At 63.2% G+C, this 12772-nt stretch overlaps 1 protein-coding gene across 5 annotated transcripts in view; it reads left to right on the forward strand.

Annotated features, from left to right (window-relative positions):
- RXRA (retinoid X receptor alpha) overlaps positions 1-12772 on the forward strand; it is a 116273-nt gene that overhangs the window by 46065 nt on the left and 57436 nt on the right. Inside the window, exon 1 of one of the 5 annotated variants that reach the window (XM_073022084.1) lies at positions 1451-1468. The exons of 3 other annotated variants lie outside the window; for them this stretch is intronic. In XM_073022084.1, coding sequence (XP_072878185.1) covers positions 1459-1468 — 10 coding nt within the window. In that variant the 5' untranslated portion in view covers positions 1451-1458. Of the gene's footprint in view, positions 1-1450; positions 1469-8736; positions 8754-12772 lie in introns of those variants that run through there. One more of the 5 variants, XM_037986994.2, reaches the window with a different exon arrangement.

The raw sequence follows: 12772 nt of genomic DNA on the forward strand, positions 1-12772 counted from the left end.
TGGAGCGATCTGTCCTTGTCTCTGCCTGTCCTGAGGATGAGGGTCATCACCTGAGTCGGGGCCGCACGGCAGCCATGGGTGCGTGAGTGCAGGGCCGGGCCTGTCTTACCCGGGCGGCGTGGCAGGTGGCTGGGCCAAGATGGCTTCGGCCCCTTCCTGGGCACTGCTGCATGTTGAAACCTGTCTGTGACGTGGCCAGCAGTGTTGAAATAAGGGCCTGTGCATTTCCCAACATCCTGCCAGCCTGGTGCAGGACTGGGTGCCAGGCCCAGCCTGGGCCTCCCTTGTGGGGTGCTCGGGCCCCACTTCCCTCCCTGGGGAGGGGAGGAGAGGCCACCTCGAGGGATTGACGTCAAGGCAGGGTGACATTAGTCTGGACCCACGGGATCTTTGCTACTTCCCCATTTTATGGAGGGGAAACTGAGGTGTGGGGAGGGGTGAGGATGGGGTTTGAAGCCAGGCCATCCAGCCTCAGTGCCGCTTGTAGACGCAGAAGGGCGTGGGGAGGGAGAGAGAGAGCCAGGTAGGCCAAGGGCGCCTGGCAGTGTGGCAGGATACACGCGCCCACTGGGGAGGTGGAGGGCCGCGGCCAGGGCCCCAGCCAAGGTCCTCCTGGACGCTGGCTTTGCTGCTTGGGGCTGGAGCATGGGCCCGTCCTGGGCTGAGTATGGGAGATGGGGTGGAGTGGGGAACTCAGGTGAGTGTCCCTCTTCCTTTGGCTGGAGGAGGCCTGGCCCTGGGACTGTCCTGTGAGGGGAGACAGTGGTTGGCCCCATTGGCGGAATTGATTTGTTATCACTGGGTTCCAGGCACACGGCTTAGAGGGCACACGGAGGCCTCCCCATCACCTTGGAGGGCACACGGAGGCCTCCCCATCGTCTTACGGGGTGGGTGTTATTAGGCTTAGTTTAGAGAATGAGACAGGATCAGAGAGGCCCACTGACCAACCTGGGTGCCCCCAGCAGGCAGGGGAACTGTGTCCGGGTGCTGGACTGTGAGGCCCTGTTCTTCCCGGGACTCTACCACCTCAGAGGGTGGCAGCAGAGGGCCCAGCGGGGCATGTGCTTCTGTGGGGCAGGCGAGTCGTGGCTCTGCTCTTGTAGGCTGTGTGACCCCAGGTGGTAGCTCAGGCTCTCTGGTCTGGCTTGGGCGCGGAGCTGCTTGAGGTCTGGAATCTGGCTCTGTGGTGAAGGGGCAGCAGGAGAGGGGCTGAGACCGCCTTCTTGGTTGCAGAGCTGCCATAGGCCAGACCCTCCTGCCTGCTGGGTGGGGCCTGGCATTCCAGGAACCTGTGACCAAGCCTGGCCTGGGCTGTGGCGTCTGCCCCGGGTTCGTCAGCAGGGGAGGGGCCCTGGAGACCAGTCCATTATGGATGAGGAAGCAGGCGCCCAGAGAGGGTGAGGAGCTGGGCTGGGCCACACAGCCAGGCCGCCACAGAGCCGGGGGCCATCAGGAGCCATGCTTTCTGGTAAGGCGGAAGTGTCTGGGGCCAGGGCGGGATGAAGGACTCCGGTCCCAGAGAGCAGCCTTTGGCACTGTTCTTTGGGCTAGGAATGGCAGTGACAGGAAGGGCATGGCCACCGAGATGCGCTCAGTTATGAGCACCTGCTGCCTGCCAGGAACTGTGGTCCATGTCCGACTGTCTTTAGCAGCTGTGTGCCTGCTGTATGCCGGGCCCTGCGCTCAGCCCTTCTTGTGTGTGGTCTCCAACCCTGCATGTTCCCAGGCCGTTGGCCCATTTTCCAGATGAGAATTCTGCGGTCCGGAGAAGCAGCGTTGTCCTTGGCTAGGAGGTGGTGAGGCTGTTTTGGACCCAGATCTTCCTGTCTTCTGGTGCCAGGGGTCCCCATCGTCTGTCTGTCACCCTCCCTGGGCCTACCTTCCGCATGGTAGACATGTGTGCAGGTCTGTCCCATCCCCCAGCTGTCTACAGAAAGGCCAGGGGTTGGCATGGGAAGGTGTCGGAGCCTCCTGGGTTGTAGCTGGAGGGAGGCGAGTGGCACCTCCTACAGGAAGCCCTCCTTGGTGTCTCCTCCCCCTTGCCGCATTACCAGCCGATAGCCACTGGGCTGCTGGAAAAGGCTGTCTTTCTGACTCTGGACTGGGTGCCCCTGGGCAGGGCCCACCTTTGTTTTCTAATTTAATTTAATTTAAATTGTAAAAATTAGAGACAGGGTCTTGCTTTGTTGCCCAGGCTAGACGTGAACTCCTGGGCTCAAGTGGTCCTCCCGCCCTGGCGTCTCGGGTAGTGGGGACTTCAGGAGTGCACCACCTCACCTGGCCTCCCAGCCTGTTTTGTCTGCCTGTTCCTAGCCCTGGGTTCGATGGGGGAAGCAGTGGCCTGATGGGCAGGTACTCTCTGAGTAGTGCATGAAGGCGGCTGTCCAGGTGGCTGTCTGTGGTGTCGGTTAATCCTCACGGCTTCCGGGAGTTAAAGGCAAGAGCGCCATCCGCTTTCTGAGGACAAGGACATTTAGACCCAGCGAGGCTGAGTCAGATGCCCAAGGCCCTGCCCAGCCATGAGCGATGCAGCCGGGACTCAAACCCGGATCCTCAGGCAGTGGCTGCTGTGCCCCAGTGGAGCTTGAGCCTGGGCAGTGGTTGGCACTCACCACCTGTGGGATGGGTGAGGAAAGGCCAGCCTGATGGTCACTGCCACTTCCCTAGTGTGGGCTGTGCCCGGCCTGAGGGTGGCTCTGGTCCCCGGCTGTCCTGAGGGTTAAGGGGGTGAATCGCACACTGTCCTCCTGGTGTGGGGTACGCTGGTCACTGGTCACAGGGATCCCGGCCCTCAGCCCACGCCCAGGGCCACTCTTTCCACAGGCTGTGGCTTGAGGGAGGCCCCCGGGGCACCTCCCCGCTCCAGTCGTCCTCCCAGACCAAACCCCCACAACCTCCACATGTTTAGCCCCGAGAAAATGCCTTTCCGTCTGCCTACCCAGAGAGCGGCCAGGCCAGCAGCTCCTGGGGAGACGTAGCAAGTGGGTGGCAAAATTTAGACCTTTTGCCTCCTGGCGACTTCCTTCTTCAGCTTCATTTCTACAGAAGAGGAGATAGAGGCTGAGGGAGGTTGTCTAACCTGCTTGGGGAAGCACAGCGTGGCTAGTGCCTTGTGTTACTGCTTGGGTCTCCTTGAAACTTGGCACCTACTTGGCTAGGTCTTAAGGACTGTGGAGACTCCTGCAGCCGGCGCCGACCTGGTCCCACTATCCTGTAGGTCTGTACTTGTCACCTGCTATGTGCCAGGCACTGGCCAGGGCCCAGGCTTTCACAGTGGAGTGGCCATGGCGCCATCCTCAGTAGCCATCAGCCTTGGCACCCAGGGTGAGGGGCTGGCTGTGCCCTGCACTGCAGGGAGTGTTCTTGAGTGGGTAGGTAGGAGATGAGACCCCTACCCCAACTGAGAGACTCTGGGAAGGCTTCCTGGAGGAGGTGTTATATAAAACGGAGCCAGGCTGGAGTGAGCCAGGAAACAGGTGGAGGAGTTTCAGACCCAGGGAACAGCATGTTCAAGGCTAGAGGCGAGAGAGCCTGACATGTTTCTGGAATGACCCAAGGCTGGGGGCGGAGAGCAGGCCAGGCCAGAGCACGGGTCACTGTGGGGAGGTGGGAGCTGCCTGCTGCCTTCCTGACCTGGTGCCGGTGGCTGTGACTGGCCGGGCACCCCAGGAAACCTTCCTGCCTCCAGAATTGCAGTGGCTTCTGGGGTCTGGGAGAGGGGCGATCTTCATGGAGGGCGGCCAAGGGCTCCTGGGTGGGCTGTGGACACTGCGAACAGTTGCTCCAAGCAGTGGGCAGGGGATTCCGGGCAGGTCCTGGCCCTGGTTCATCTGAGGGTCAGCCCAGAGATCGTGTGTGGATCATCGGCCTGGCGGGAGATCTGGGAGTGACGCTGGGTCGGCCGTCTAGTTTTACAGCCGGGGACACGGGCCAAGGCCAGCGGGCAGCGTGGGGTGGCCAGCAGGTGGGCCCCGCGCCGGCAGCTTTGGGCCCTGTGTGGGTTCTCAGGGCTGGAGGAGAAGCCTGAGGGCTGGGGCGGGGGCGCTTTGGAAGCAGCCGCTCCCTGGTGTGGAGCTGGAGCGCTGGCTTCTGGCCGGAGAGCATTCTCGGTGTGAGAGTTTGTGTTAGTGGCCGGGGGGTTGCTGAGAGTCTGTAAAATACTCCCCGAAACAAACAACAAACACCTCGCGTCCTGCAACTCAATGGCAGAGGCCGCTCAGAGAAAACAAGCTGCCGCCCATCCTCCCTCCCTCCCTCTGCTCCTCACCCCACCCCCCAGCGCCCGCCAGGCTCACAGCCTGCTGGCCTCCCTTCTCCCCATGTGGGCAGATCATAGCAAGCCTTGCTAGTTATTAATTTTTTAAAAAGAAAAATGGAATTCAGATTTGTGTTTCCTATCAAAGTTGATACCTTCCTTAGGAAGGAAGGCACCCTCCCGCCTTCCTTCAGCCCCTCTCAGCCAGGCCTTCTCGTGGAGGCCCAGAGGGGCGCCCTCAGCCACGGAGCCTGCCCGTGCCAGCCGTCGCACCTCGCAGTGCCCAGGGTTGTGGGAGTCTAGGAGCTTTGGTACCTGGAGGGGTGCTTGTGCTCTGACCTGTGCGTATGCCTGCGTGCCCTGTCCACACCGCCCCCGTCTGTGCCCTCTCCTTCCCCCGCGGGGGCAGAGGTCCCTCTAGTGCCCCAACCACAGCTCCCACTGCTGCCCTGTCGCACCCTCTGTTCTCTTTCCTCCCCCGCCGCCCCCCACACTCTGCTCACACAGCCTTGGGCTCATGATTCGACAGCCCGGCCAGCTGCGTGGCCTCGGCCAGGGCGACCTTTGTGTGTTGGAGCCTTGCCGTGTTCTCTGTCTATAGAAGGTGATGCTTGGGGAGCTTTCAGAGAACCAGTGAGACCTGTGCTGGCTGGCGCATCTCGGGTGCTCAGCACGTGGGCAGCACCCTCCCTGGCTGTGTTCTTGAGGGAAACTGGGCACTGGGCATGGAAATGAAAGCGTGGTAGCGAGGGACCTCCTGGCTCCTTGCAGCCGAGACCAGTCAGGGATGCAGCCCTAGGGATCTGGCTGGGCCTGTGGGCTGCAGGGGCTCAGGAGGGAGGGAAGGGGCATGGTGAGGGCACCTTGGGCGTTGAGTCTCCAAGGGAGTGCAGGAAGCATCTCCTTACTTGTGGCGGGCAGTGAGCGGGCTGACCTCTGGGCCACATGTTCACCAGCTGAGTGTGTGTCTGTGTGCCCTGACTCCATGGCCGCCCCCGTCACTGTCCCTGACCCGTCAGTCGGGTTTTCCTGGCAGCCCTGTGGCTGGTGGCCTAGGGGCCGCCCCGTGAGGGGCTGGCACTGGGAGTGGGGACCTGGCCAGTCTTGGTCAACCTTTGGGGATGGAGCCCCAAGCTCGCTGCATCCGTGCTGGGTACTGAGATCACCCATTCTCACCCTCTCTGTGCTCCGCGTTCATTTCTGGGGGCCTCTGGCAGTGTTGGGGTTACTGGTCTCGGCCAGCCCCCAGGGGTGTTGGATCCTTGATGGCGAGCTGGCTGCCCTCCCTGGGCCACGTGCTGTCCCACATGGCGTTGTCCCCATCACTGCCTGACCAAGGGCAGGTGGCCAGGAGCACGCGAGGCCCGGAGCATGGGAGGGGCCCCCCAGTGTCCAGCACGGTTGTGAGGCTGGGCCCTCCTTAGAACTCAACCCTGTGTGTGCTGGCATCATTGGTGCTCGGGAAGGCACGCGTGTCCTTCCCGTGCAGCTGGGTGAAGTCGCTGTGTGTGTGTGCCCTGCAGCCGGCACTCCCACACCCCCGGCTCCTGCAACCCCTTGGAGATGAACGCTGTCCCAGCTTCCCTCTCCGGGACCACCTCTGTCTCTTTTTGGCCTTTGTGAAAACAGAGGTCAGTTTGGATGTGGGGGTCAAGGAGGAGCACTCTACTCTTGCAGAGATTTAACATTTTTATTCCAGCCTCCAGCTTCGGCCCGATTTTCACCGTCTGTGTGTGCATTTTGATCTGTCACATTCTCCTGTTCTGCACACCAGCTTCTGTCCCCAGGAAGCCATCTTGCCGCTCCCCCCGACAATCTCCATCAGAGCCAGTATGGGGGACATTGCGTGAGCTGATGGGGTACTGAGCGGGGACCCTCCTGCTCTGTCCGCCTTGGAGGGGCTGTGAGAGTCCAGGTGTGTGCGGAAGGGAACTGGGGCAGGTGATGGGCAGCTCAGCATTGGCCGATGCCAGGCCTGTCCCTGAGAATCCAGGTGTGTGCGGAAGGGAGCTGGGGCAGACCTGGCCCTCGTGCTGTCCTCCTGGAGTAGTGGCCGTGGGGGTGGATGGTGGTGCCCTGGGTGATGAGCAGGTTTCGCAGTGACTGTGGCTGGGAACGAGGAGCCAGCTCGGCAGGAAGCTGGCAGCCACCCAGGGTTCTGGGCAGGGCTGGGGCAGAGGGTACAGGCAAGGCACAGAACTTTGGGGGTACCAGACCACCCTGGCTGCTTCCTGGGAGATAGTTCTTGGCTGGATGCTGTCATCCTAGGCAGATAGGCGAGTTCTCCGTCGGCCAGGTCGGCGTTGGGGAGCCAGGCCAGTGCCAGTGTTGCTGCCGTCACCTGAAGGTGTGTGTACCGGCCAGCACCTGTGCGTGGGGTCCTTACCACTGTGCGGTTTAACCCTTGCCACCCAAGAGGGCTGTGGCCACCTGCATCCAGAGCGCAGATGGTGAGCAGAGCCGGCCTGGTCCCATAGGGTCCCGTGCCCTGGAGGCGAATGTGGGTGCTTGTTGGTTTATTTGCTTAGGGGCAGGCTCCTGGGTGCTGAGGGAACAGGCTCTGGCCCCTGTCACCTGTCCCAAGGAGCAGTACCTGGGGCACGTAACGAAGTGGTGGCCCTCCTTGCCCCTGCCAGCCTCAGAACTGTGGCCCTTAGGCTGGGTCGGCCGCTCAGAGTCACAGGAGGGGTGGGTAGGGAGCACTGACCCCAGGCAGCGGGTGCCATCCGGTTGCTTCCAAAGGCAGCCTGGAGTTGGGGTTTGCCGAGGGAGGCTGCTCTGCAGACCCCAGGCTGTGAAGCACCCCAGCCTTGCAGGGGTGCCTGCAGGAGTCCGGGCAGCCTCAAGGAGCGGCCTCTGGAGCCTGGAGGGCAGGAGCCAGGCCATCCTTGGCTGTGACTTTGTTTTGTTTCCTCAAGTCAGATTGTCCTGCTTCATCCTGTGCCCGGAAGAGAGGTCCTGCCACTGTCCTCGGGTGGGGACACACGTCTCTTGCCTTCCCTCCTTGTGGGTGGGGGTGGACCTCAGCCGCACCCATTTGTCAGTCAGCAAACGCAGCTCCTGCTGGGTCACCTGCCTACCAGCTGAGCTCCTGGATGCAGCCCAGCCTGTGGGGCCCAGCCGGCTCCTCCAGCCCTGTAGCTCATCCCCACCACACCTTCTCTGCACAGCAAGACCTGGAATTATGCTGTTCTCGGTTGGACCTGCTTGTCCGTGCTCAGCTGGGCCTTTCCTGATCCCTGTGGGCTCCCCGAGGGCGGGGCTCGGACCTGCCCCGTCAGCAACAGCTGCTGCCAAGGGCACAGATGCCCTGTGCGTGGGGTGGAGATGAAGGAGGGCCGGGAGCTCCGTGACAGACAGTGGGAGGGGAGGCTGGCTGTCCTGTGGTGAGCTGCTTCTGGGGCACCCTGAGACAGGGCCTCCCTTCACTTCCTGGCCATCCAAAGCATCTGTGTCTGTGTCCGGGAAGTCGAGGAGGGCCCCTAGGACTGAGTCGCTGCCCATCATGGACCGTCTGTGGCAGGCACTGCCAGTGGCCGTGGCCCAGGGTTTTGGTGGGTCTCCCTCATCAGGGGCTTGCTCCAGGTCTTAGACAATGCCCCCATGCTCCCTGACAGCCGCAGGGTCTCACCCTCCTGCTCCAGACCCTCTCTGACACCCCACCCCCTGCGGTCCTGGGAGGTAGCAGGACAGTGGCAGTGTACAGATGAGAAGACCTTCGGCCCAGCCTGGGCGGATGCGTGGGTCCAGCTCAGCCTCTCTGTGCCTGTGGTCTGTAGGGACCTGGGCCCAGCTGCCCCTAAGGATGGAGCTCAACCTTCCCCAGCTCTAACCCTGGGGCCTTGTGTGGGAGGGGCAGTGGCCCTGGGATCTGGCCTTGGCGGCTCCATCCCCCTCTCCAGGACAGCAGAGCCTGGAGGCATGCAGGTCTGTCCATTGGAGACTCAGGCCTCCCAGCCTGCTTGCCCTGGAGGGCAGGAAGGCCTTGGGGCTGTCAGAGCTTCAGGATTAGGGACTCCAGCACAGCAGGGGCTGCCTTTTCTGTGCTCCCTGCCTGAGCACAGCCTTCCTGCCGTCTCCCCTGCAGCCCCTCTGTTGCTGTGGTCGGTCATGCCGCCTGAGGGCCCAGTGTGGCCTTGGCACTACCACCGTCCACCAGCGGCAAGTCTGGGCAGGTGCGTGTGTTGGGGGTGGCCGTCGGCGGTGTAGGCCGGAGGTGGCGTGCTGGCCCTGTGAGTCACACCGATCCCAGGAGGGGAGTGGGGGTGGCCAGGGCACTGTGAGCTGGCGTGCTGAGGCTGGCCTGCCCATGGCTTGGCCTGGGGGCAGGGGTGGGGTGGGGTCCTGCCTGGGTTCTCCTGGAGAACCTGGGTCGGGAGCCAGGAGCCAGATCAGGGCTGGGGGCTTTGCGTGGGGTCGCATGGGGGCTGGGGAGGCCACAAGAAGTGAGGAGCCTCCTATGAGCCAGTGGTTGCAAGAAGCAAATGCTGCCTCGCAGGTAGGCGGCCCCACTGGGAGGAGGCTGCAGGCTGGGAGGTAGATAGGACGGGCCCCTCAGTGTGATGGTTGGGGTGTCCGGGGACGGTACCTAGGAAGGGTTGGTGACCCAGTGCCGTGGGGTCCCTGCTCTCTGTGGCTGCCTTTGTGGCCAGGCCTTGGCCCTCCTGTTGCTGCCCCACGACACCTGGCTGTGGGTTGTCCCAGCTCCTAGGCCAGGTGGGGAGTGAAGCTGGCCACCGAGCCTCAGGGAGCACCTTTGCAATTCCCTGGCACCCAGGTCTGGCCCAGGTCTGAAGCCAGAGGAAAGGCCTCCTCCAGAATCCAGGGCTGCCTGTCCTGAGGTCAGGGGCTTTGAGCTGTAGGCACCTCCTACCCATGGCCGGATCCCCCACTGTCCATCTGCAGTAGAGACAGCAGAGCCCCCGGGAACCCCTCCCAGCAGCTGAGGGTTCAGGGGGTGCCCCTCACTACACCGGGGAAATGTGGCCCCAGGGGGGCAGGAGGTGCAGGACCCGGTCAGACAGAGACTGAGTCTGAACCCGGAGGGGCCTCGGGCCAGCTCCGTGATCCAGACAAGGGGTTTTCCTTCTCTGAGCCGCCGCTGCTGCTGTCAGAGCCCGCGGTGGGCACTGATTTGAAGAAGGACAGACGTGGGCTGGGGGGGTTGAGGGAGGCCCTGGAGAGGGGGACCCTGGGGAAGGAGATCTTGGAGCTGCAGAGGCTTTCAAGAGGCAGGGGTGCGGGAGTGCGCAGCCAAGGTGCCTGGCCTGGGCTGGGTCCTGGGTCCAGGGGTGTGGCTGGGCTCACCTGCTGGTAGAGCCCTGTCCGGAGGAGTTAAGCTCAGACCTTAGCACTGACAGCGCTGGGGTAGAGTGCTGAGAGGGGCTCTCTCAGGGCTGTCACTCACGCCTGGGCCCTGTTGCATCTTCTAAGTGTCTGAGCAGGAGAGGGAAGGCTTCCTGGAGGAGGTGTCCCTGGCAGGAAGATGCAGAGGGAATGACTGTGTGTGCTGTAAGGGCCAGGCCGGGGGCTGAGAGGGGCTGGTGGGAGACGGTGGGGGCTGGGTGGGGCAGGACACTATGGTCTATATGGTAGAGAAGGTGGCGCTGGCCTTGAGGGATCTGGCCGGCAGGTAGGCCAGTGAATGACCGAGCTCCTCAGGTGGCTTTGGGGGTGGGGCCTCCCGGCTCTGCCCGTTTTCTTCAGTGGCCCTGGTTAGGGCTTTGAAGGGCTTCACTGCAGATTAGCCCGGCCTCCCCGGGGTGCTCAGCAGGGTGTGCCACAAGGTGCTCCCTTGTAAAGTGGCCACAAGGTGACTTCGGCGTGTGGGGCCCACAGGATGAGTTGGATGCAGCCTCCCGGTGGGGGCTGCTCAGATGAAGACCATACTTGTGGGCAAGCGAAGCCACCGCCTCCTCGATGTAGCAGTCAGCGGGGTCCTCCCCACCTCCCCTCCTCTCCCTCTGTCCCTGAACCCAGGAGTTTGGGAGAGGCCAGCGGGCAAGCTGGGCACTTTGCTCTGTAATGACCCTCCACCCCCACCAAGATGCACACAAGCCCTGCCAGGATGTGGGGGGCAGGGCAGCGGGCTGAGCCAAGGTGTAGCCGCTGGGAGATAGTGTTCCCCGCCCCCTGGGCTGGCACCTGCCTCCCGACCTGCTGCTCCCTCTGCCTGCGCGCTCGCTGCCGGCTGCACGTGGGGAGGAAGGAAGAGGTTTGGGTGGTGTATGTGTGTGTGCGTGCCTTTGACTGGGCTCGGAGGGCTCTGGCTGGGACCCAAGCTCTGGCCTCCAGCACCTTGGCTGGAAGGAGTGAGGCCTGGAGAGACAGTGGGGGCTGCAGTGGGGCTCCCTGGGTGCCAGGAGCTGGGTGCTGAGGAGACCGGAGCTGGGGGCTGGGGCAGGGCCAGGGCATCTGGTGGGAAGTCCTGCCCTTGCAGCCTGTCCTGTGGGAAAGCCCCTGGCTGCTGTCTTGGCTTTGCTGGACTGGCAGAGTGGGCCAGAGGCTGGGGACTGGGCACCATGGGCCCCTGTGCACTAATGGAGCAGTAGGTGTGTGGGATTCACAGGGTGCTGGGGTGTGGATTCATGAGGGCGGGGCCTTTTGGGTTATGAGTCAGCCCCCTCCAGTTATCCAGGGTGGGGTGCTGAGGCCTGGGTGGGTAATGTGAGGGTGGGCTGGTAACTGTAACCGCTGGCTCTCTGGGAGACCCTGGTCTGTGGCGTTATCCTCTCTGAACTGGGAAGACACGTGCGTGAGAACTGGTCCCGGGTGGCCTCTGGTTCTGGCTGGGGAGGCCCCGCCCACCTGAGGGCAGCGTTCAGCGAGTGTGGACTCTGCCCCGGTGCTGGGCGCAGAGTTCTTGGACAGGCCGAATGCACGCGTAACTTCGGGCTGTCTGGACAGGGCCTGGTTAGCGAGACCGTGGCTGAAGGGCCCAGAAGGGGCTGCGGTGGGATTGGAGCCCCCTGGCTGTGCCCCGGGGCAGGCCCTGGGCTGCTAGGATCTCATGCCATGGGTGGCTGGGCAGATGTGGCTGTATGTGTGCACAGAGGTGGGGACGGACAGGGTGGGCCCATCTAAACCCGTGTCCTGCCAGAGGGTTGCCTGGTGTCAGCACACACGGGTGGGCTGGGAGGGGCTGAGAGCCCAGGCCGCCTCACCCCAGAAGGGCTTGCCGTGGGGGTCTTTCTCTCACTGGTGAGCCACGTCGGGGTGAGGCAGGATGGAGGTGAGGCTGTCTTGTGTGGCCCGAGCGGGTGTGGCGGGCTGCGAGCCTGTTGCAGGTCAGGATGTGTTCGGGGGCCGGCACCAGACCTGCTGAGGTGGGAGGTCAGTCTGCGCTGGCTCTGTGAAGGGCCTTGCAGTCTCAGACCTTGCCTGTCCCCTCTGGGGCTGAGGTCAACCCTGGGGCATGGTAGGGATGGGGACACGGACCCTCATTCCGAGTCTCATGAGACCGTGCCGCTTCGCTGTCAGTGAGGCTCGTTGGGCATAAATGAAGCACATCGATGGGGTGAGGGCTGGAGGTTCCCATGGGGGCCTCGCACCCCCCACTCCCCGCCCCACTCTGGGAACCAGGCCCTCAGGCAGCTGGTGAGGATCTGAGGGTCATAGCTGAGGTGGCAGTTGGCATGGTGGCACGGTGTGCCTCTTGGGAATAAAGCTTCGATCTGGGCTGCGTGAGGACAGGTAGGTGGGCTGTGACCTTCACTCCAGGCAGAACCGTCCCGTCCCCTTGTCCGTCCGTCGGACGAGCTTGTCCAGGTTCCAGGCCCTGAACCAGACGAGCAGAGAGCTGGAAAGTTCCGAGGAGGGAGGAGGGACCCCGGCCAACACCCAGGAGGCTGAGGGACCGTCTGGTCTGGGTCTTGATGGAGCCAGGCCTCGGGGGTTGTTTGTGTTGTTATTATGAGACTAGCAAGTGCCTGTGGTACAGACACCAGCTCAACAAAAGCCTATCTTCTCCTCACTAGAGCTGGGAGTCCCGGACCCTCCACACTGTCACCCCTGGGGGAGAGTCCCGGACCCTCCACATTGTCACCCTGGTGGGGGGAGTCGCGGACCCTCCACACTGTCTCCCCGGGGCGGGGGGAGTCCTGGACTCTCCACACTGTCACCCTGGTGGGGGGAGTCCCGGAGCCTCCACACTGTCTCCCCGGGGTGGGGGGAGTCCTGGACCCTCCACACTGTCACCCTTGAGGGGGAGTCCCAGACCCTCCACACTGTCACCCCTAGTGGGGGAGTCCCGGACCCTCCACACTGTCACCCCTAGTGGGGGAGTCCCGGACCCTCCACACTGTCACCCCTAGTGGGGGAGTCCCGGACCCTCCACACTGTCACCCCTAGTCGGGGAGTCCTGGACCCTCCACACTGTCACTCCGGCGGGGAGTCCTGGACCCTCCTCAGTGTCACCTCGGGGACCTCCCGATCGCATTGGAACTCCAAACTGGGCAGACATTCATGGTGACCTGCTGCACGTGGCCGGGCTGGCAGTGCAGAGGAAAGCGAGCTGTG

Source organism: Chlorocebus sabaeus, chromosome 12, assembly GCF_047675955.1.
Source record: "Chlorocebus sabaeus isolate Y175 chromosome 12, mChlSab1.0.hap1, whole genome shotgun sequence".
NCBI lineage: Eukaryota > Metazoa > Chordata > Mammalia > Primates > Cercopithecidae > Chlorocebus > Chlorocebus sabaeus.